Source organism: Alligator mississippiensis, chromosome 5, assembly GCF_030867095.1.
Source record: "Alligator mississippiensis isolate rAllMis1 chromosome 5, rAllMis1, whole genome shotgun sequence".
NCBI lineage: Eukaryota > Metazoa > Chordata > Crocodylia > Alligatoridae > Alligator > Alligator mississippiensis.
In genome coordinates this window covers 55,231,177-55,254,446 of record NC_081828.1, presented here as the reverse complement: position 1 = coordinate 55,254,446, position 23,270 = coordinate 55,231,177, and the positions used below count along the sequence as shown (strand labels likewise).

Below are 23,270 nucleotides of genomic sequence, written 5' to 3'. Positions count from 1 at the left end.
ACATCAAGCTGACGCGGTGCGTGTGGGAACCTTGTCCCTTCCCCAGCCCTTCAGCAGCCGTTAGGAAGCTGCTGAGGGGCCAGGGGAGGGACAAGGGGCGGCAACAAAAGTAAGCAGTGTTTACTTTCATTTCCCAGTGCAGCACCGCGGGCCACAGAAAACGGCTTGGTGGGCTGCATGGCAGCCTGCAGGCCGTATGTTGGGCAAGCCTGATGTAAACTGTTTTGATCTGAGTAATATCAGCTGTTCATTTGGAAAAATATTGGACATATTTCTAATTTAAAAACAAAGGCTGATTTTTTTTTTTTTTTTTTTTTCCGGATTATTCTGCAACCTACAGTCCCTTGTATGTAATGGCAGTGTTGTAGAAGCAGAAAGTGTTCCTGTTAAACACAATTTAACTAGCTCAGTACTGTGAAACTATTGCTATTAATAATCACTTACATGTTATATCATTTTATTTTATTGTTTTAAAACTGCTTTGGGTCATCTTGCTCTAGTGTTAAGATAAATTTCAAGTCCCAAAGAAGGTAAACGTTCCCTGCCCCTCACTTTTCCATGGCTAGAAGCATGTCCCCTCCCCTGCCTGTTGCTGTTGGTATTCCTACTTGTCTGCATCCTCTTTGGGGCATCTTGTCCCACTCCAGCCAGGCTGTGGGGGCTGGGGTCAGCCTAGAGTGGCAGCAGCAGTGGTTGGTAGGTAGGTTTCCTTCCCCATGCCTGCTCCCAGGCTAGTGGGGAACACCTGGCAGGAGCAGGCAGGGAGTGGAAACCCGCTCACCTTCTGCCACTGCCAGTGCCTGTGTTCCTATGCAACCTGGCTGGACTGGGTAAGGGGCTCCCATCCTCTCCAGGACAGCAGGGACACAAGCAATGGTAGGCAAGGTGGGGGTGAGGAGGAACAGGAGGGGAAGGAATGCACCTCTCAGCACAGAGTTGAAGGGAGATGGGGAGTGCTTACCTTCTTCAGGACTTGTTTTGAGCTGCTACTCCTGCTGCATGGTCAGAAAGAGTGGTGTGATTGTGCCACGGCACAGAAGTATTTCTGATCAGAAGTATGCACTACTGCTACTTGGTGCCAAACTATTTGTCTACATTCTAAATCACCCTGTGAATTTTTATGCTTGCATCTATTTTTTTTTTTCTTTCCCCCACCCCTCTTTTTTTTCCCCTTTCAGGCTTTCACAACAGATTTCAGGGTTCACTGGGCTCAGCATCCTTTAAGACCAGAGTTTGCAGAAAGCACCTATTTCTTATATAAGGTGAGATCACTTTTTTGTTTTTAGCTGCTAGACCGGGGCGGGCAATTATTTTGGGTGGAGGGCCACTTATTGAGTTTTGGCAAGCCATCAAGGGCTGCATGACAGGCAGCCAGGGACAGATAAATATTAATTTTCTAAATTTTTTAGGGGCCCCATGGGCCAGATAGATTGGCCTGGCGTGCCGCATCCAGCCCATGGGCTGCATTTTGCCCATCTCTGTGCTAGACAGTGAGATTCAGATTTAATTGGTGCCATAATCTAATGCTGAAAGAGTGGAACTTGGTTTCACTTCATCCACTGGCACCAAAAAGTTAAATATGCCAGGAAGCAAGCTGTAGGCACATTTGATTGCTAGAAATGGTTTGAATATTTTTACTTCAGAAGGCTAGAATGAACAGTGTTTGGGGGCCCAAGGGCCAGATTTTGAAGGCATTGATCAGCTTAACATAGATGACTGGAGAGCTGAAGGCAGAAAAGGTTCTTTGGGTAAATGTGATATCTTTTATTAGACCAATTAAATAGCTGGAAAACCTGTTTTTTTGTAAGCTTTTGGGCACAAACACCCTCCTTCAGGCATAGGGAGAGTCTGTTGTTTTGTGTTCTGGATGGAATAGAAGCCAATATGCAAAAAGCAGGTCTGTGAAAATGCAAATGTGGGCAGTAGGGATCAGAGGCAATGGGAGATGGTAGGTGGGGGTTGTTGACCTTGTGATAGAATGTAGCTGGGTTACCTGGGGTTATCTGATGGCAGGCCATATAGTATGCCATAATGGCAGGCCATATAATGTGCCATAAATCCAGTGTCTATATTTAGTCCATGATTTAGTCCAAGTTACTAGGCTTGTGTAATAAAGGTGTTTTGTAGATTTCCTTTGAGGATTAGAACTGAGAGGTTGGAGAGAGAGAGTGAGTGGTGGTTTTGTGAGAAGTGTGTATCCACAGGTAATTGGTAATTTTTGTCTTTGGTCAGTGGGCATTCATTCTGGTACACAGTTGTTGTTTGGGTTCTCCTACATATTTTCCATCAGGGCATGAATGCCACGTGCCCCTGGAGGCTGGGGTGGCACGGTGAGTTCCCGCAGGTGGCAGTAGCACTGCCGGTGGCGGGAGTGAGGCGGTGGCTAGTGTAGAGCTCCTGCAGGCAGCAGCAGTGTCGGTGGCACCTTTTTGCAGGGGGTGCACTGCCACGCTCGGGGGGGGGGGGGGGTGCATGTGTACCCCCTACATGTTGTCAATGCATCAGGGCATTTAGTGCACCGGATGAGATGTATTACATTTCTGGAGGTGCAGGTGTAAGATCCGGGAATGGTGATGGTTCTGTTGTAGGATTGTAGTTATTGTGGGATTGATGGAGATGTTTTGGAAGGTTTTATATTTCTTGTTCTGGCATGGTCTGGATCCATTTGGTGTGCTTTGGGCCATAGGAAGTTTGCTTCTGGTGATGAGATTGGTGAAGTTCGGTGCTTGTTTAAAGGCTAGGATGGGTGGTTCTGGGAGGATCTCTGCCTATGTCCTTAGACCAACATGGTCTTACCAACACCCCTAAAACATGGAGAGCTTAAGTCACTTAAGTCTCTCAGTGCTGAGTAGAGCATAAAAGTAGAGTTATGTTCACACCTGAATAGTTAAAAGAACCTAAATTGTTTTGGGTTTTTTTGCTAAATAAACAAGAGTTTTTTTGCAGTATGTTGCCAGATTTATTTTTAGTGCATAATATGGCAAAGTACAAGAACATGGCTAACAATTCTGAAAGTAACAGCAATAAATTTTACATAACACCAAATGCAACTTTTATTTTAAAATAGGCTACTGGAGACCCTTACTATCTAGAAGTAGGAAAAACACTTATTGAAAACTTAAACAAATATGCTAGAGTACCTTGTGGATTTGCTGCCATGAAAGATGTTCGCACTGGAAGCCATGAGGACAGGTAAAAATGTGTGCAATTATATTTAACTTAATTATAAAATATGAAGGAGAATCTGCATGTGTTATGTGTATTTAAATTAATAGAGGGGAAAAACTGTTCAAAACTCTAAAGGCCTTGTTCAGTCCTGTGTCCCTTCAGATTGCTAAACCAAAGATCGTGGTAAATACTAATGGAATGCATGCAGTCGAACTGGTCTTAAACATTTCCAGAGTTCATAGTGTTAAATTGCCTTACTAAAATGAAATGCATTTTCTGATCATCCTGAATTTTTTTCTCTCACTAATTTCTTAATGGTCTGGCAGATTTAAATTTGAAGACTCATTTGTTAGAATAGTCACCTGAGGTTTCTTGAGCAATTGGTTTTGTGTTTTAACTCTTATTTTAGTACTGCTTTTCCACTGAACATTTTGAACTCCTCTCCCTGTCCCCCCATCTCAAACCCAATTTACTCTTACAGAAATTCTGCAGTTGTAGCACTCTAGCACCACCAGCTATTTGAAAAGCAATTCTTTACTCTCTTCAGCAACTGAGAGTCCTGGACAGTTGTTTTGGGAAAACTTTTTTTGTTTGGAAAATATTTGTATGTTAAGGATATCTTCTCTCTCTCTCTCTCTCTCTCTCCATAGAATGGACTCTTTCTTCCTGGCTGAGATGTTTAAATATCTTTATCTGCTCTTTGCTGATAAGGAAGATATGGTATTTGATATAGAAGATTATATCTTCACTACAGAGGCTCATCTCTTACCTCTTTGGCTCTCTACTACAAATCAAACAATCTCAAAGAAAAATTTAGTAAGTGGTCTTTCTTACATGTTTGTATCAATTTTAATAGTTCTTTAAAGTGGGTTTAAGGAAATGAGGTACATGGAGGGTGTTCAGGTAGTGCTAACTGTTTTATACAAGTTGTTTTATCACAGCAGTAATTGCAGTTAACCCTGGACATCAGCTTTTCAATGGTTAAACTTTTCTTCAGGATTTATAATTTGCTTCAGCCTGTATCTCTACAAAAAGGCTGCAGAACATGTTTGTTTATTTGTTTGTTTGTTTTTGTTTGTTAGCTTGCTTTTATTTTGTTTCTTTTGAAAAAGTCAGGCAAGTATTTTTAAAATGTCTATAAGCACTTTAAAATAATATTAAAAGAATACTTTGCATAGTTCACATTTATTTTATTTTCTTATTACTTCTGGCAGATTTTAACTTGCATTATAGAAGATCATTTTTGTTGGAACTTGTGTAGATGGTGACAGGCTGGCTAGGGCATGAGGGTGCTAAAGTGCAAAACTGTATGGCTAGCAGGCAGCCCCCACACTTTAGCACCTTCATGCCCCAGCCAGCCCCATTGCTACCTGGAGCCTGGGTCTGACCCCTGTGCCCCCTGCCATCCAGGGGCTGCTGCACCCCAGGTCAAATTGCTGCCGTCCCAGCAAAGCAAATACATTTGGCTTTGCAGAGGGTGTGAACGTATTAAGGGACTTCTCCTAATGAGGAAGATGGTAATCGTATTTTCATCTGTTTAATCTGAGAAGTATTGGCTGCTAATCTAGACAGCAGAAGGAACTCTGCTTACTAGTTTATTGTATTAACATTGTCTTCATGATAAGCCTCATCTCCAAAAAGTACTTTGGACAGGTCTCATAGTTTTGTATTCATCAGTTGTCACCATTCTGGAGGACTCTTTAGCAATTATACTGTTTGGGAAGATTCCTCTTATTTTTTCCTTATGAAGTCAAACCAAAGCCTTTGCACAGGAATTCTATGTGGCTACCTAGAACTAGACCTGTTGAATTGCTTGTCTACTATACAAGGAAAAATATTGTTATGCTGGTTTGGGAAATATTGTTGTTTCAAGATACATGTACCATTTTTCCACTAAATAACTATGTGAGCATACCAGTGGACATACAGATTACTTAACATTTAATCAATTTCCAGAGGGGAAAGTAGGTATGGACTTTGTGAAACAACTGTGTCAGGGTGATTTTATCTTAAACAGTGCTCTCCGTTTGCTTTTTTCTATTATGTTATATTACCAGTAATTCAGCTGACAGGCTAAATAAGCACATGAGAGAGTGAACACAGGAGTGTTGGGTTAATGTGCCGTTATTTTGACCCTTTTCTCTGTGTGTGCTATTGAATAATTCCAGGTTCAGTAAGAAAAATGTTAAATAGGACACTGTCTCAAACTATTTGTGCAGAGCTGAGTCCAAAGAGACTTTTGTTGGCTGTAAATTCAAGAGAGGCTTCACAGCTGTGTCGGGGAGCTTCCAACACTGAAAATGTAAAGGAAATACTGCTCTTGAGACTTAAAGACCATGATTTGGAGATGGGACTCCAAGAAATAATACTCTTGCACACATTAACCTAATCACTTGTTAATCTTGTCTAACAGTGGTAAAGTTCCTGTTAGGCAGTATTCATTGTTTATTGCTCCTTAGTTCCCCAAAAGGTTTGTTTGTCTCAACTTTTCAGAAATACAGACAGGTGAGTACAAATAAGAAATAATATGCGTTTAAAAGGACAGACTTTGCCTAATTAATTTCTTAAAGTAATGGTCAAGCAAGGTTCTTTGGGTGAATCTGATATCTTTTATTAGACCAACTAAATAGTTGGAGAACAATAAGTAAGCTTTAAGCAACCATTTAAAGTAATGGTGGTATTTTTAGGAAGCCTTTGCAATTTGATTTTTGGATTTGGCTTAAGCTGTGGGTATAGAAAGCAATACATTTCTGTAATCTTGAAGGTGAATCCAGCTATGAAGCATGAAGATGCACGTCATTATTATTTTTTTCCCCTCTCTGTGGCCATATTAACTTTTATAAGATAAAGATGAAAGCAAACTAAATAGAATCACTTTAGCATATCTGTCAAAGCTACTAATAGATTTGACTAATGGAAAAGTGGGAAGTGATCCAGTTTTAAAATAGATGTCAGCATCTTCTCAGTTAAGGAAAAATGTGTTAAATAGCTATAACGTTATTGAAACCAAAATATTAGTAGTTTTGGAATCAATCTGATTGCATTAGATTACAAAAGAGAAATGTCTCAAGGGGCTGAACTACTTAAAATACATGTAAATTCAGTGTCAGCCATTTGAAATTTTGGTAGCAAGGCAGGCAGCCTTCTGCTTCACTTTTCGTTCTTACAAGAGATAGTGGGGGACACATTAAACTGTGCCTCAGTCTGCAGCATTACAGGCTTCCCCCTCCTCCCATTTTAAAGTGCTTTGGTTCTTATTTCTTATTCTTCACACTAAGAGGCTAATATTCCTTAATTCTTTTGTATCTAATGCTACTTATTCCAATAAAGTATTAAACCACTTTGGATCATAAATTGATTTGATTTTGGAGTCTTCACTATGCTAAATAATTTTTAATATCTGATTTTTATTTTTATTTTTTAAAGTTTAGCAATGTATGCAAGCAACCTGTAAGATAAGTGAGTAAGTATCATGTTACAGATTGCAAAATTGGGGCGTGTTGATGTTAAATGGCTTGACTGGGATTAAGCAACACTATATTTTTAGAGTCTGGAGCACATGCAATGTGCTCTGAACTGTTCTGCACACCTTATGGTATAATAGTGTATTTGATGATTTTAAATACTTGCTTTCTTCCAAAAGAGTGCTATTAGGAATGTACTTATGATTTGCTTCAAAATTAGTTGACTTTCCCAGTAGGAAATTATTTTTTGGTTTTAATTTGTCAAGTCATCGTAGACAACTCAGAAAATCAACAGAAAATTAACTATATCAAGCTGATATTGACTTTTTTATTATTATTTTATTTTTAAGTCTTCAGATACAATCTTTGTTTACACCTTTGCCAAGTTGCAGCAGAGTAGAATTGTTTTAATTTCACCCTGGCTTTGGAATGCTAGGATGCAAGGCGGGTTTCATTGGAGCTATTGGGGTGGGGGGAATAAAACAAGTATTGCACCTGAAGTTGAGAGGTTTGAACTGCTCAGGTCTTCAGATATTTAAGTTATTTTGTTTATGTGCCAACAAGCAAGTAGGCAAATCAAATCCCTGATACTTATGTCTGAGTAACTGCAATTGCACATAGTACCTTCCTGACTTCACCTGTTAGATGCTCCCTGCGTGTGAATTATTTTGTATGTTATTTTTTTACTGTTGAGAGGTGTAAAAATAAACTAAGAATGTGTTTTATGAAACTTTTTGCTCTGCTTTTCTACATTATAGACTACAGAATACACAGAGTTGGATGACAGTAATTTTGACTGGACATGTCCGAATACCCAGATTCTCTTCCCAAATGACCCTATGTATGCTCAGAGTATCCGTGAACCTTTGAAAAACGTGGTGGATAAGAGCTGTCCTAGGGGCATTGCTAGAGTGTAAGATGTCTACTTTATTTTTTTTGTCACTGTAAGAATGTCCAGAAAAACATCTGTGGCTAAGTACTTAAAATTTCTTTATCTGTCTGCTGCTCCTAGGTATATTGGAGCCATATATACTGTATTTATAAGGTTATATTCCTTTGGGCCCTCCATAGACAGTACAGCTATCAGAAATCTAGCTACATTTTTATTTTGTATTGGCAGCAGACTTGCAGCTAATTTTTAGCTGTGTTTGGCACCTAGGTCAGAGCAAAAATTGCTTAGCATGAATCACACGTCTTATGTTAGTTTTCAGCACTGACAAGAGAAAAATATAGTGCATGTTAACTAAGCAAAATGGATCTGAAATCAGAGAGTACAGAAAAAAATAACTTCCTACAGAATGCATTTGCCTCACATGGAGTATTATTACTGCCATAAATACTTTATGTATTCCACGTCTTTACGCGTCTTCTATTACATTTGAAAAATGCACCCCTTTCTGGCCAACAATATTTATGAAGATGAGAACAGCCTCAGGCTGAGTAACATTTGCTTTTTTAAAATTTATGTATAAACATTTTATATAATTGTTACCCTTTGTGTTAGGGAAAATTGGCTTTTCTGTTTTTATTAAACTTACTTTTATTTGTAACCAAAATGAGAACAATTATAAAAGAGCAAACAGTACTGGTTCATGTTCCAAACCAGTGGGGGCCAACCTTGTTTGCAGGTTTGTCACAAATTAGCTCCATAGCCTCCCTGAGTACCACTCTACTTACTGCTTGGTTTTCTGTGCTTCCTGACCAAGCTGCTACTCTGCTTTCTGCCCTGGGCTCCCTGTCTGATTTGATACTCTGCCTTCTGCTTCCTGCCCTGTCTGCCACTGTCTTGCCTGTCCCCTCCTCAGTCTGTGTGCCACATAGGGGCTACCTGTGCCATCACAGCTCTAAGGCAGGGGCGGGCAATTATTTTGGGCAGAGGGCCGCTTACTGAGTTTTGGCAAGCCTTCGAGGGCCGCATAGCAAGCGCAGATAAATATTAACCCAGGGCATAAAAATATTAAATTTCTAAATTTTTTAGGGGCCCTGCGGGCCTCCAGGCCTCATTTTGCCCACCCCTGCTCTAAGGCATCCTACTGACCTAATCATTGAAATGATCAACATTGTGTATGCCTGGTGACACATTTGTGCTGTTAAGCTGTTTTGAAAATGCACCTTTTTAATATTATTTGGAATAAAAATGTTCATGCTATCTAGATCACATGACTGTAACTTCAGTCTAAGATGCATAGGGGAATGCAGCTCTGAATGGCTGTGTATGTGTTACATCTCTCTGGAATTCTTGCACATTTCATGTAAAAAATTGCTTTTCATGTGCAATACAAAAACTTTGGTCTTTACTCTTATTTGGCAGAGAAGAGAGTTTGGGGACTGGACCAAAGCCACCACTGAGAGCACGGGATTTCATGGCCAGTAACCCTGAGCATTTGGAGATACTGAAAAAGATGGGAGTCAGTTTGATTCATCTTAAAGATGGAAGAGTCCAATTAGTGCAGCATGCAATTCAAGTAAGATCCATAAGTAGTTTTTTAGAAAATGTTGGTTAAATCTAGGTCATCTGAAATTGGTGGGAAATTATTTTGATTTGAGTCAGAATTTCATTCCCTCATCCACTGCTAAAATTTATTTTTCTGTCTTTTGTGTGTTAACAAGAGAGAGCTCGTTTCCTCTTTCCTCAACCCCATCCTGCACGTAAGCTGTAATACTCACTTGGTAACTAACAGGTTGCATTTACAGTATAGCAGAGGGCCTAGATTATGTGGTGCCCAGTAAAAGTGATTTTTCTTTTTTTAATAGAGCCGAATATGAAAAAAAAATTGGCACTCCCTGTATGTCTTTAATTGGATATTCAATTTTATATGATCCTTAAACTTATTTCCAGTGTGCTGTGGAGTTTTGTATTGAAACCCTAACCTGCTCTGAAAGGGTGCTTTTTTGGAGAGAGAGATGAAAATTTTAGTAGCTGGAGAATAGACTGTCTGGCAGCTTGGACTCTTGGCAACTTGTGAGGCATGGGAAGCAGTTGAACAATGTGGAAGTACATTAGCTATACATTTTTGCTAACTTGATTAGAAGTGAAATAATTTTCCACTAACTTTAGATCCTCCTCCTGCTTGCAACCAACCCACCATTAAAATGTATGGAAGAGTCTGCAAGTTTAAACTACTCTTCAGTTGTCTTCAAACCATCCAGTTGGTAGTCAGTTCACATTTGTAAAGTTTTTATTTGCTGCCATTGAGGATAAAAGCTTTCCTTTTTAAATGAAATAACAGATTTTAGAGCTTCAGCAGACTTGGCAACCCCTAGGATGTTTAGGGACTTTGTGCCATAATTAAGACTTTCAGGGAAGCAAGGAAAAGGAGAAAAACTGAGGAATTTGAATTTGTTTTATTACGAATATTTATTCAGGCTTGCTTGAAGGTTAAATGTGTTCTTCAAACAGGATATGCATCTAATTACAAGACTATAAGGCAGGGGTCAGCGATTGTTTTTGGGCAGAGTGCCAAAAACACCTGCAACCTCTACTTGTAAAAAGTTGGCGTGCTAGGGGCAGACAGTGGGGGAGCTGCAAGGGGCCCAATCCTTGTTGTAGCAGTGCAGCCCTGGCCTCTTCCCTGAGGTGCAAGTGCCAAACAAAATGCCTTTGTGTGCCACTCTCTGGCACACATGCCAGGAGCCGCCTTCCCCTGCAATAAGGCCTGTATTAAATAGTTTGTAAAGCTAGCGTGTTTTTTAGATGAGCAACTAGTTGTCTGATTTTTATAGACGAGAACAGCTATATCTCTTTCATAGAGTGCAGTCATGGTGCTGCATGTGTTACATAAATGACTTTCATTCAAAAAGACTTAATGAACAGGAAGTTGAGACAAATATTAGCTTGAGGTATGTATTAAGTCTGGTCCCTTGCAGCTTTTATTAGGTCTCAGTCCAAATTTGGACTAATATGAAACTTCTGTAGTGATGTAGATGATACTGGGATTAAGTAGACACTAGGTTTACATTCATTTGTGGTAAAATTTTAATTTAGCATCTCTCTCTCTCTTTTTAAAAAGCTACACCTAAAAATTAATACATCTGAATGGGTCCATAGGCTATTGTGATGTACATTAAGATAGATAGTCTTGAATAAACTTGGAAATACTAAACATTAAGGTTCCTGGAAAGCGTTACATTGAAAGTATGAATGGAGCAATAAGTTGTAATATGCCATATATTCAAACAATTTATTACCTCACAATGAACTGCCAAAAACAGTGGTCCAGACACAAAGATGTTACTTGTAACAATGTAGAATATCTTTGTAGCTCATCTGTATCATGTCTAATTTGAATGTGTGGCGTGTTACAAATAGGATGATAGTGTTTGGCTAGGTCCTCCAGCATCCTAATGTGGGCTGCCCCACTCCCTTCTTTTTCAAGAGGACTGGGTATGGCTCACTCAAACTGAGGCAGGAGATTGTGGGATTCATGGCCCATTCTCCCTTTCCCAAACCAGTCTTGAAGGCTGCTTCTTTAAGGAGCCAGTTAGCATCCCGTCCCTGTGAGAGCCCTAGTGTAATCAGGGGTTTAGGTTGTAGCCGTGTTGGTCTAAGGATATAGGCAGACAAGGTTCCTTGGGTGAATTTGATATCTTTTATTCGACCAACCCAAATGGTTGGAGAATAGTTATTAAGCAAGCTTTCAGGTTCAAAAACCCTTCTTCAGGCTAAGGAAGCTGCAGCAGTTGGTGTGTGCTCTTCCTGGATGGAATGAAAAGTAAACAAGCCAGGGGCTGGGCTGGGCTGGGGAGTCAGTTGCCAGGCAGATTGTAATGTATCAAAAATCCGATGTTTATGTTTAGTCCCTGATCTCTAATATCCAGCAGGTTGATGAAATGGAGCTCATAGGCTCATCTCTGGGATGTGTTGTGTAAGTTTCCCTTGAGGATCAGGACTGAGAGGTTGGAGAGAGAGTGGCCCTCCTGTGAGAAATGTTCCCCCACCGGTAATTGGGTGTTTCTGTCTTTGATGGATTTCCGGTGTGCGTTCGTTCTGGTGTGCAGTCGTTGTCTGGTCTCTCCTACATATCTTCCATCAGGGCATTTGGTGCATTGGATGAGGTATATTACATTTCTGGAGGTGCAGCTGTAAGATCCTGGGATGCTGATGGCTCTGTTGTGGGGTGTAGTAATAGTGGGGGTGGTGGAGATGTGGGGGCAGGTTTTGCATTTCTTGTCATGGCACGGTCTGGATCCTTTTGGTGTGTTCTGGGGTTGAGGAAATTTGCTTCTGGCGATGAGGTTGGCGAGGTTCGGTGCTTGTCTGAAGGCTAGGATGGGTGGCTCTGGGAAGATCTTTTTAAGAATAGGGTCTTTTTCTAATATGGGTTGCAATTTTTTGAGGATTTTCTGTACAGGTTCAAGGGATGGGTGATAGGTCATAACCAGTGGTGTGCGATCCCAGAGATGAGCCTATGAGCTCCATTTCATCAACCTGCTGGATACTAGAGATCAGGGACTAAACATAGACATTGGATTTTTGATACATTACAATCTGCCTGGCAACTGACTCCCCAGCCCAGCCCCTGGCTTCTTTACTTTTCATTCCATCCAGGAAGAGCACACACCAACTGCTGCAGCTTCCTTAGCCTGACGAAGGGTTTTTGAACCCGAAAGCTTGCTTAATAACTATTCTCCAACCATTTGGGTTGGTCTAATAAAAGATATCAAATTCACCCAAGGAACCTTGTCTGCCTAGTGTAATCAGACACTCAGTATTGATATGATATGCTTTATTTGCATGCCATAAAAATCAGAGGCGGTGGGGGGGGGATTTTGTTCAGAAAATTGTAGTCAAGTACAAGATGGGGAGAGGAAAAAAGCCTACACAAAAGCAGCTTTATAAGGTGCCCTGGAAGAATTTATGCCATTCTATTCCTCACCCCCTTCCACCCCTGTTCTTTGCATGGGTCACCTCTGTGCAAGACTTGGAGCAGCTCCTTCACTCAGGAGGAGTCAGCTGATGAGCTCAGATTTCACTTGTCATTAGTGGTACAGCTGAAGGCAGGTGGGGTATGAGAACCACTGCCAGCAGCTCTTCAGCTTCACAGGCTGGCAGAGCAAGTTCCCAGCACATTTTTCCCAGGGTTGCTACACCAGCCTCCCTTGGGGCTAGCATCTTGGAGGAATTCAGCAGCAGCAGGAAAACTCTTGATGTTCCAAGTTGCTTACCCTCATTTCTTTTTACTACCTAGGCAGCAAGTTCACTTGATGCTGAAGATGGTCTGCGATTCATGCAGGAAATGATTGAACTATCCAGTCAGCAACAAAAAGAGCAGCAGCTACCGCCTCGTGCTGTTCAAATTGTTTCTCACCCATTCTTTGGTAGGGTGGTCTTGACTGCTGGGCCAGCACAGTTTGGAACGGACCTGTCCAAACACAAAGCAGGGGTATGTACAGCATGCAGACCCTTAGCATGTGATGTTCTCTTCAGTTTTTTTGTGTAATTGTTTGCTTTCTCCTTTTAATTGCATCAGTGTTAATTTTGTAGTATTTTTATTTGAAAACATGTGGCTAGATTTAATTACAATAAAGACTTACAATTAGAATCACAGGGCTTAAGGACTTGAGGGACATCCAGTCCAAACCCTTACATAGACGTAGGGTTCACTGTTCTTAACTAACCTGAAACAGATGCTTATCTAGCCTCTTCTTTAAAAAGACCTCTGATGAAGGAGACTCTGCTGCTTCCCTAGGTGGCTTGTTCCATTGTCCTATCATTTCAGATGTTTTCCCCAATATTAGAGATTTATTGTTAGAGTTAGAAGGTGTGATTTTTAGGTGAATAGTTTTAATCCTGTCTGCACATGTTCTTCTGCATTCCTTAAGCACCAAACAATGTAGGACTCAAGTTCCAGATAAACATGTGCCCAAAGTCACTGTTCTGAAGACATTCATATGTTAAGTCTTAGTATTTGGACTACAGTGAGCATCCAAAATATTTCAAATGTTTAAAGAATTCTCTTTAGCTTACCAGGGAAGTTGAAAGGAACTGTTTGCATCTATGTTGCTGGTTAGAGAGAGAGAACAGGGAGAAATTATTGCACAGGTAACTTCCTACTGAAATGAATGGCAAAATGCCCACTGACTGTGGGATAGGATGCAAGTTCAAAGGTGTATTGTATGCATAGAAAAGGTTTCCAAGAGCAATAGTTATGTTCTGTCATCACTGTTGGACTGGCCTTAATTAAGAACATTCTGTGTTTTGTTTAATTAAAGACAATTAAGATGTGGGGCCAGTATTTGTAACTCTTTGCTAGTTTGCAAAGTATGAAAACAAAATTGATTTAAAATGTTTCAAGAAACAAGTTTAAATCAGTCTTGCAAAAAATTGTTCAATCCAGTTTTAGTCCGCCTGTTTTTTTTTTATCTTTTGCTCCTTATAGCTAAAATGAAGGAGCTTTTCTTCCTAGTGAGGGCTCTTTTAGAATGCTGGGAAACGCTCCCCTTTAATTTTGGGATGGAACAACGTAAAAAACCTAAAGCATTCTGATAGACTTGAATCTAGTATTTTAAATCATTGCATCTCTCAAACAGACGAGAGGATTTGTTGCAACCATTAAACCATATAATGGATGTTCGGAGATCACTAATCCTGAAGCAGTGAAGGAGAAAATTGCTTTGATGCAGAGAGGCCAGTGCATGTTTGCTGAGAAGGCACGAAACATCCAAAAAGCTGGCGCAATAGGCGGCATTGTTATTGGTAAATAAAACTGTCTGTTTGTATGTATTTGTAATTTTCAAGGTGGTTGTTCTGATACTACATAAACATTTTCAAGGCTGGCAGGCATCTGTTACATTCTTGTTAGCAGTCTGTACTAGAAGACATCTTGTTATCAAAACATGTTCAAATATGTACACAAACAATATTGTTCTAATATCCCTTTTCATACAAGAATGGGGCAAGGCATATCTAATCAGCAAGAACAAACCTCAATCACTAGTAGAAGTTAACTATTTTAATTTTCTAAATTTCTATTCTAATTTTCATTTTGAGATGCAGATAAATGTTTAGAAGTAGTTGTGTGTGGGCATGTCTACACTTCGCTGTACAGTGACGTAGGGATGCGCTATGTCACTGTATGGTGCACTACGGTGACGTAGTGATCACCACTACACGTCTACACGTAGTTGTGCATCTACACATGATCACTAGTTACGTTACCATAGTTGCGTGCACACACAACTCAGTAACCACCATGGTGATGTGTAGATGTTCCTTACGTGTGGTTTGTTTTTTATATATACTCTAGCCTTTTGCACCTTTTCACCAATATTGCATTTCCAGGGAAGTTCTCAGGAAGAGTTCAGCTTTATACTTTCCAACATCCAGCTAAGTCTTTCAAATTAGGAATGTACCTATACAGCTTTCTTCTCTGTTATGCCATGTTCTGCTGTTTGTAACTATAAACGTTAGATGCTTATAACATCTGCCCTAAACCTGTATACATTCAATTTTCTTAAAATTCAGCAACTTATAAGTATTCCTGTATAGGAAATGCCTAATAAGGTCTATACTGAGAACTTATTAGTTAGAACCCTTACCTCCAAATTCAGTGCTGTTCCAGCAGTTCCTTCCTGCACTATCCAGTTCAGCCTCATTCTCACAGAACAATGAGGATCTATCAACCATTGAGGCAAACTGAAAATACAAGATAAACTTCATGTTGAAGATGCCAGAAATATTCCCCTACACCTGCAACTTCTTATAATTGTCTTGTCCAAATTAAATCGGCTAAGTATTATACTTCTACATCTCCTTAAATCTCAATTTTTCTTTTCACCAAGAAATCTCTTAGCTGATTGGTCAGCAGGATACAAGGTTGGAATTAATGAAATTATTTCTGACAATTTACAGCCCTCTTTCTGTTTAATCTATTTAATATAGAAAGCTACTATTGCAGGATAATTTTTAAGACATTACCATCATCTTTCAAAACAATGAAATATTAACTGTGTGACAGAAAAGTTTGCTTACTCTCACTTTTTGTTGGCTAGATGACAATGAGGGAAGCAGTAGTGACACTGCACCCCTGTTCCAAATGGCTGGTGATGGAAAGAATACAGATGATATCACAATTCCTATGCTCTTTCTGTTCAACAAAGAAGGAAATATTATACTGGATGCAATCCGGGAATATGAGGCTGTAGAGGTGCTTCTTTCTGATAAAGCAAAAGACAGAGGTATGGACAAAGTTATGTGCTATATACAGATCAGCAGTAATCTTTTATTGGTTTGTGTGATGTGAAGTATACCAGAACAGTAGTTTTTACTGCTACCTGAAGAAATAGATAAACTGGGACTGAAGTAAAACTATTGTACGACTTCTCTTAAATCCATTTTTACTCTTGAATGTTAGCACTCATTTCTTTCAAGCTGTGGGTTGAAACAGATGTCACCTTTCATTGCCTGTATGATGGCACAAAAGCCAAGCAAACCAGATGTCCGGTCCCCTTGTCATGCCACAAATGCCCAAAATTTATGGCTGCAAAAAGGTGAGATTTAATTGTGCCACTATTTACTGTGGATTTTTAGTTGCTTTGTGGTGGAAAGCCTAGGCAATCTGGAGCTGTCAGCTCTGTGCAGCTGCCCCAGGCAGGCACTTAAGGGTTTGGGGGGACCAGTCCTGTGTACCACAGAAATTCCCATGCAGTATTGAGCCCCTCAAGTCCCAAGGACACCAACCCAGCTTTCCCCTCTTAAAGATGCATCCTGGGAAATATCTGCCTTTTTTTACTTGGAATTTTTTGCACAAGGTATTCCCAGAATTAAAGGTATAACATATGGTTTAATACTGTTGGTGTTAAGAGTTAGATTTTGAGTAACAGGGCAGTGCAATCTTTAATATTTAGGCCTCTTAAACAATGTTTGAAAGACTTTTGGCCTTCCCACAGCATGGTTAGTTTGAGTGTTTTTAGTACTTTAATCTGTAGACGTTGCTTACTATAATCAGTTCCTTTTTTTTTTTTTCCTCCAAGCTAGACATGATTTTTTTCCTTGCCAAAACTAGGCAGAAGCCATTCTCTTTAAGAGAGTAAGGCTGCCAACACATGTAGCTTTATATAATTTGCTTTCCTGTATGGCTGTAGCAATTTCATCAGCATAAGTGACTAAAACCATAAATGAAAATGTTTGCACAGCTAAGAGATTATTTCTAGGCTTTCCTTCAGCAAACCTTCCCCTCAGTAGTGCTTAAACTCCTGTAATCCTGCTTTGTTCAAACAGGGTATTTGGAGAACAGGTTCAGAAATAAACTTGGCCTCCTTTAGCAAGTCAGTAAATTTTTATTTTATTTTTTTTCTTGCATATACAAAGCTGACACATTGAAAGTTACCATATTTTCAGCTTCCTCATAAGGAATCCTTCAAGAGTCCCCTTATTAATAACAATGAGTAAACTGTTTAAAGTATGTCAAAAGGAGTGAATTTAATCCTTTCTGGGGAAAGTGCTCTGAAGACACCAGTCTCCCTTTTCCAAAAAAAACACAAGATGTTATGTACTTGTGGATGTTTAATGTGTGTCCTCTCTCTCCTCCTTTGTGCTATCACTGGAATTTCAGCAACAATCTTTAAAGGTAAAATGATTCCAAACTACATTATTGATAGCAGTAAGTATTTTTATACTAATAATAAACTTCTGTACAGTTGGCCTAACTAGAATTCTGAAGTAAATTTCCTTTGTATGAGGGCATTTGAGTTTGACGTTTTATATCATTAAACCCAGTGGAGAGTGATTTTTTTTTCTAATTAACCAGATGAAGTCATGATTGCCCATTTTAATCCTTTTTCAATTGTACTTGTTATTTTCTAAAGAGAGGTGCATTCTCATGGTTAACCCCATTTAAAACATGTATGTTCACAGACTAAACAAAGGCTTTATGCTATACTTATAATTTTCTTGCTATCCAGGATGCTACAGTACAATTACTTGTATTTCATTTAAGCAATTATATACTTATGTCAGATTCTTATTAATTTTATTTTAGCATGTTAGAAAATGGATAATGACATGCTGTTTGTATGAATCTTTAATATAATGCATGACGTCATATTTATGAAGTTTGGACCCCAAAATTTGATGTTTTTTTCCTCTGATTCTTATTATAAAAAAGCACACAGCCTGTGACTGTTTGCACAATCATGGATACAACCTGTTAAAAAATGTTTTAAAGGGATTATAATTATTTTAGGCCGTAACAGATTTTGCATGCAATTCAGATTTCATTTTAAACAGTTATTTTAAAAAAAGATAATACTTAAATCTAAAGATACCTGATTTTCTTTTTTAAAAGGTCAGATTATCAACACTGACTAATTTAGAAAAATCTTGTAACATTTATTAATGTTAACAGCTAGTGAAGGGCATCTTTTTTTAAGTAGTAGGTCTTAACATTTTAGTACTTATTTTTTTCAGGCAACCATGCCAATTAATTGAATTAGTACCCCACTCAGTTATCTATATTCTAACCTAACAATCTTGTAATCAAGCAAGAAGAACCAGACCTGATGCTGTGTCAGTGAACGGGCTGTACTTTTTAATAACTATTAAATGATTAACAGTTTTATAATCAGACTTTTTACTCTGCTCTCATGTGAGATACAGCACATTATAAGACTAAAGTTGGGGTCCTATTCCACCTATTGGGCAGCCAGGTGTCTAAGAGTGACTTATTTATACAGGTATCTGAAAAACTATGAATACAAAAGGTTTGTGGGTCCTTCTCTGTCCTGCTTTTTTGCCTTAATGTTAGGGCAAAGATAAGATTGGCTTTTGTGATGCACTTAATGTTTTTTCCAAGGACTCCAGCAAGGTGGAATAGGCTGCGGCCCTTCAGCTCCACACCAGTAAAATCTGTACTTTCCTGAAGGCTGGAATAAGATCAAGGAAAGCAGTTGAAAATAAAATGTTAGTTTTCAGATGCTGTTTCAAAATACTCACAGAGTTGTTCTTGTTTTTAACTAAGATTTGGAAATGGAAAACATGGAACAGAAGTTTTCAGAAAATTATTCGCATAAGCAGCGCTCAGATGAGTCTTTGAGATCTCAGGACCCCAGCCTGGTCAGTCAACAGCCTGCTGAAGATGAAAATTCTGATACTGTTCACTTGGATTCATTGTCGGTTGATGCAGACACTGATAGTGTTTCTATTTCAAACCAGGATTCCTATATCCTGGAAAACCATGAGGCTAGTATCCAGGAGACAGAATGCACAACATTAAATAACCAGCCTCAGGAACAAACAGAGATGGAGACAGATTCAGACTCCAATGTAAATTGGGATGATGATAATAAGGTCCAGCCTATGGAATCTATATTAGCAGACTGGAATGAAGATATAGAAGCATTTGAAATGATGGAAAAGGATGAACTATGACTTACAATAATAACTTATTTCTGGGTAAACAAAATGGAGAACTTCTTGGGTAAAAGTGAGGCCCTAATATCTGAGAACTAAAAAAACTTGTTCAGTATTGTGATGAGCAACCAGGTTTTACCTGGATAATATCATAGAAACCCAGCACGTGGTGTTATTGTTTTAATTTTTCCTGTTTCGAAATGGGAATGTGCAATTGAACCATTTTGTATGGCTCCATTGCATGGTGCTGTAACACAGGAGGCTTATTCAGGGAATGAATCTGACTTCTGCATTCCAGGCTTCAAGAGATCAGGTTGCCTTGGCCTCTGGAAAGGCAAACATTGAATGCGGTGGGGTTAATGTACCACTGGTTGGTTGGCTGGTTATGGTATGGTGATAACACTTAAAGGCAGTCGGTCAGCTGCTATTCTAGTCAAAGTGAGGGTACAATTTCACCGATCTATGTTGGATTGGATATAAAGGCCTTCATGGATAGAAACAGGTGAAATTGTTAGACATTTCCTTTTATAGTGTAAGATGGTAAGATGTAGCTAGAGGCAGCTTGATTTGTCCTCTGACATCATCACAACATAGCAACATTGCTCATCACTCCTTCCATCTATTGTTTTGAAGAATGACTGAGATGACTTGGATTTTTACTTTTCTGCTCTTATTTCAACTGGAGAAGCTGTATAAACCAAAGGTAATGTCTGCTCTGTTAGTGAGTTCCTTTAGGAAAACTGCTAACTGGAGGACAACTAGATAGACTCAGTATATTGTTAAGATTTTTTTTTACTTGAATTTAGGTAAATTGGACAAGATACATTATTCCTCTTTGACTTCCCATGTTGAAATCTATTAAGTTTACTCTATCCTAAGATGCAAAACTTAGCATTGTTGTTGCTCTCTGAAAATACACACAATAGAATTAGAGCAGAATTTTTACCAAAAAAAACCTATTCCTTTCTCTCCAAGTTTTTATTGCCAACAATCAGCCTGATGTAATCACTTTTTGCGTGTGACACTTTGGGCAAGAAGGCCAGTATCAATAGTGAAGTGCAACTCCGCTGTTGGGTCCATAGTTTAAAATGTGGCAGTATGAATTTTGAAGAATGATTGATATAATACTTTAGGACTTGGGTTTTTAACTTGCAGGTAAGTGTGGTTCCTAAGTTATGTTAAATCATGGTTTTGTAATTCCTCTATTTAAAATGAGGATGTGTTTAAACAAACCTTAATATAGCAAAATATATAAACAAATTATAAATGGTATAACTGTCCAAAGATACTGCCAAAAACTTGATATATATAGTTTTTAGTTAATTATGGTTTGGCTCCATATTCTTAACACTGCCTACATACTGCACCAGACTAAAAATGAAAATTCAATATGTAGTTTTTTTGCAGTAGAATACATATGTCCCAGTCTGAAGTGCACCAGGCATCCTGCTGGCGAGATTTAAACGTGCAGAATAAGCAAATGTTAAGCAGTACAGCCATACTGTATTTACTCATGTATTTTCATGTACAATGTGAATTGAAAAATCCCAAACAAATGTTTTATACATGTAATCTTGCAGTGTCACTTGCTTTCAAGAGTTTCAAAATGCACAAGCACCTTTTGAGAGCACTATAGTCTATCAAACATCATACACAAATGTAGTGAATCTGAGTGACCTAGAGTAGGAATTAATTTTGATGGGGAAGTGGAGCAACAAAGAGATGGTGAATAAGTGTCCTTTTTAAATTAACTTTTAAAATGTAGTTTTAATTTCTTTGCACAAATTACTGTATAGAGGTTTGGGTTTAACATTGGTACTTTAGAAAGGAGCATGAAGCAGCTGAGTTTTAATCATTTGTCACTTAGACTGAGGGGTTGATTCAGAGGAGGATTATTTATCCTAGGAATTTTGATCATGGGAGCCTTTTAAGTGTCCTTTGTAACTTTTGCGTCCTGCTTCCTCATAGAACCCATCGACTTCAATGGATGTGGCTATAGACACCAATTTCAAGAAGCACGGCTATGGGTTGGTGTAGGTCAGAAACCTTAAGTCTGAAAGTAAATTAGATAATTCCAAATGTCAGAGCCAAGTGCCACTATTGAGCCTTTTCATTTTAGTGCTCTTGATTAGGTTACTTTAGTCAAAGCTGCAGCAATTACGTGCTTATTTGCTAGTCTTGGTGGATATAATTATTTTGGGGTTTTTTTAAGATGGTAGGTAAAGTGGTTCTCTGATCATTGTTAGCTTCTTGTTTGTCAAATCTTAACCTTGACATGATGGCTCAAATCTTATTTTTTCTTGAGAATGATTTATTTTTTAGCTGAGAATTTTGTCTTTACAAATATTCAAGTGGATGTTCTAACTCTCCCAGCCACCACAGACTCATCTTTCCTAACTGTCTGCTTCCCACTAAGCATAAACACCTGCACAGTTCTGACGTAGATGCAGACTGTTTTCCTTCCTTTGGATTTAGGGATTGCTAAGAATCTCTCAGTATGGGTTTGAAGTATCTCGTCAGTGGTGGTCTACCTCAGAGAAATGTTGCCTGCTTATATATTTTAAAGATAATTTAACTTTACTGTCTGAAGTGATCATGACAGCCATAGATAGCCATGTTTGATGAGAGAGGTTTACATGCTGTTTACAGAACTGAATCAGGTAAAGTTGACCTTTTGGGAAAGAGAAGGATAAATTAGGGTGACAGTCTTATTCAGGTTTTTTTTTCCTACTAAGGAAATTGACTTTAGTTCACTTCTTCATATTGTTCTGAAAATAGTTTTCTTATAATATGTTATTTTAAAAGAAAAAGGAATGTAAGATTGAATAGAAAATTATTTTAGTGAGGAAAAAGGAGGGGGTCCTTTGCAAGATTTTAAAAACCTTTATTGTCCTTGAAGAATATTGCTCTTACCTCATTCTAAAGTGTGGTCACCTGGATATTTCCCTGCTCCAATTTATGGTATTCGGTGAATTGAAAAAGTACCGGATTCTAGTCTAGAACTAGCACTTATTCCATCTCAAGTGATTCCTAATAGCCAATTAATATCTCCCTGCTGTTAGAGAGATATTCTCTATTGTTTACATTTACTGTTTCTTAATGAAGTTTAAAAATAAGCCCAGCATTGTTTCTCCTGCCAAGGTTATGTAAGAAAGCTTGGCTTTAGTTGTGAAATAATTTATGCTGAGATGGTGGTAAATGTTAGAACAGGACATCTTATGCAAAAGGCTCCAGTCAGAACATAGAATAAAAAACATTCTGTGAATGAAATATTGTATGTTCAGATTTTATAAAAATTTTTTACCAGCCCAATTTACAGCCGTATATTTTCTTATGATGTAATTTATGAAAGATGTCTAACAGGTGCTGTAACACTACTGTTGTTGGGTTTTACTGTCTGGTGATAGCAGTGTACACAATATTTCTAAGGGCAATTATGTACTGTGATGTAAGAGTCTGGGCTATAAAAAATGTACATAATTCTTGTAATATAATTGTGTACTTGATTATAATTGCCGATTGTAAAGATTTAATAAAAATGTAAATATTCTGGTCAAATGGCTCAAAATTATTAAGTCAAAACGATGTGTGAAGCCAGCAGCATTCAGTTTTAAGAGCTGCATATATAGTCCACAGCTTTACTTCAAGAAACTTTTTGCCTCAAGGCCTGTTTTTATAGATTATGGGCACGTCTACACCTTGCTACAGTGAAGTCTGGGCGAGTTTTCTCTTCCATGCCTTTTACTTTGTGTGAAGAAATTTAAATATTCATATGCTCAAAGACTGAGTGATTCTGAATCTTAGTAGTTGGGACCTTTATGAGGTGGACATGCCTGCTCTACTGAATGCTTAAACCAGGGGTGTCAAACATAAGGCCCCAATGCTTCCCATGGTATGGGGCCAGTAAGCGGGCTCAATACAGCCTATGGATCCCCTCTCCCCAGCTCAATCCAGCCCCTAAATCCCCTTTCCCTCTGCCTCCCCCTGCCCTGATCCTGTCATTTCTCAGCCAATCTCAGAGTGACCAGACCCCAGCTGGGCTGTGCGACAGTACCTGATTTGGAGTGCGCGCAGTGCTTGCTCCAATTCATCTGAGATGCATAGTGCCTGGTGCTTGCAGGCACTATGTGCAGTGTGGGTCCCAGACTGGCTGGACAAGGTGCTGCATGCAGTGTAGTCTCAAAGCTGCTAGGGTGGGTACCATGTAAGGTGTGGTCTGGCTGCTCTGGGATATACATCACGTATAGCTTGGGTGCCAGGCCAACTGGAACAGCTGCTGGACCATGGAT

General features: G+C 39.0%; 1 protein-coding gene across 1 annotated transcript in view; it reads left to right on the top strand.

The window, feature by feature from the left end:
- EDEM3 (ER degradation enhancing alpha-mannosidase like protein 3) overlaps positions 1-22,539 on the top strand; it is a 53,141-nt gene extending 30,602 nt beyond the window's left edge. Inside the window, exons 12-20 of the mRNA XM_019500278.2 lie at positions 1,179-1,262; positions 3,068-3,192; positions 3,819-3,984; positions 7,391-7,545; positions 8,944-9,097; positions 12,821-13,015; positions 14,163-14,328; positions 15,624-15,809; positions 18,590-22,539. Of these exons, the coding sequence (XP_019355823.1) occupies positions 1,179-1,262; positions 3,068-3,192; positions 3,819-3,984; positions 7,391-7,545; positions 8,944-9,097; positions 12,821-13,015; positions 14,163-14,328; positions 15,624-15,809; positions 18,590-18,999 (1,641 nt within the window). The 3' untranslated portion in view covers positions 19,000-22,539. The remainder of the gene's footprint in view (positions 1-1,178; positions 1,263-3,067; positions 3,193-3,818; positions 3,985-7,390; positions 7,546-8,943; positions 9,098-12,820; positions 13,016-14,162; positions 14,329-15,623; positions 15,810-18,589) is intronic.
- The last annotated feature ends 731 nt before the right edge of the window (positions 22,540-23,270 follow it).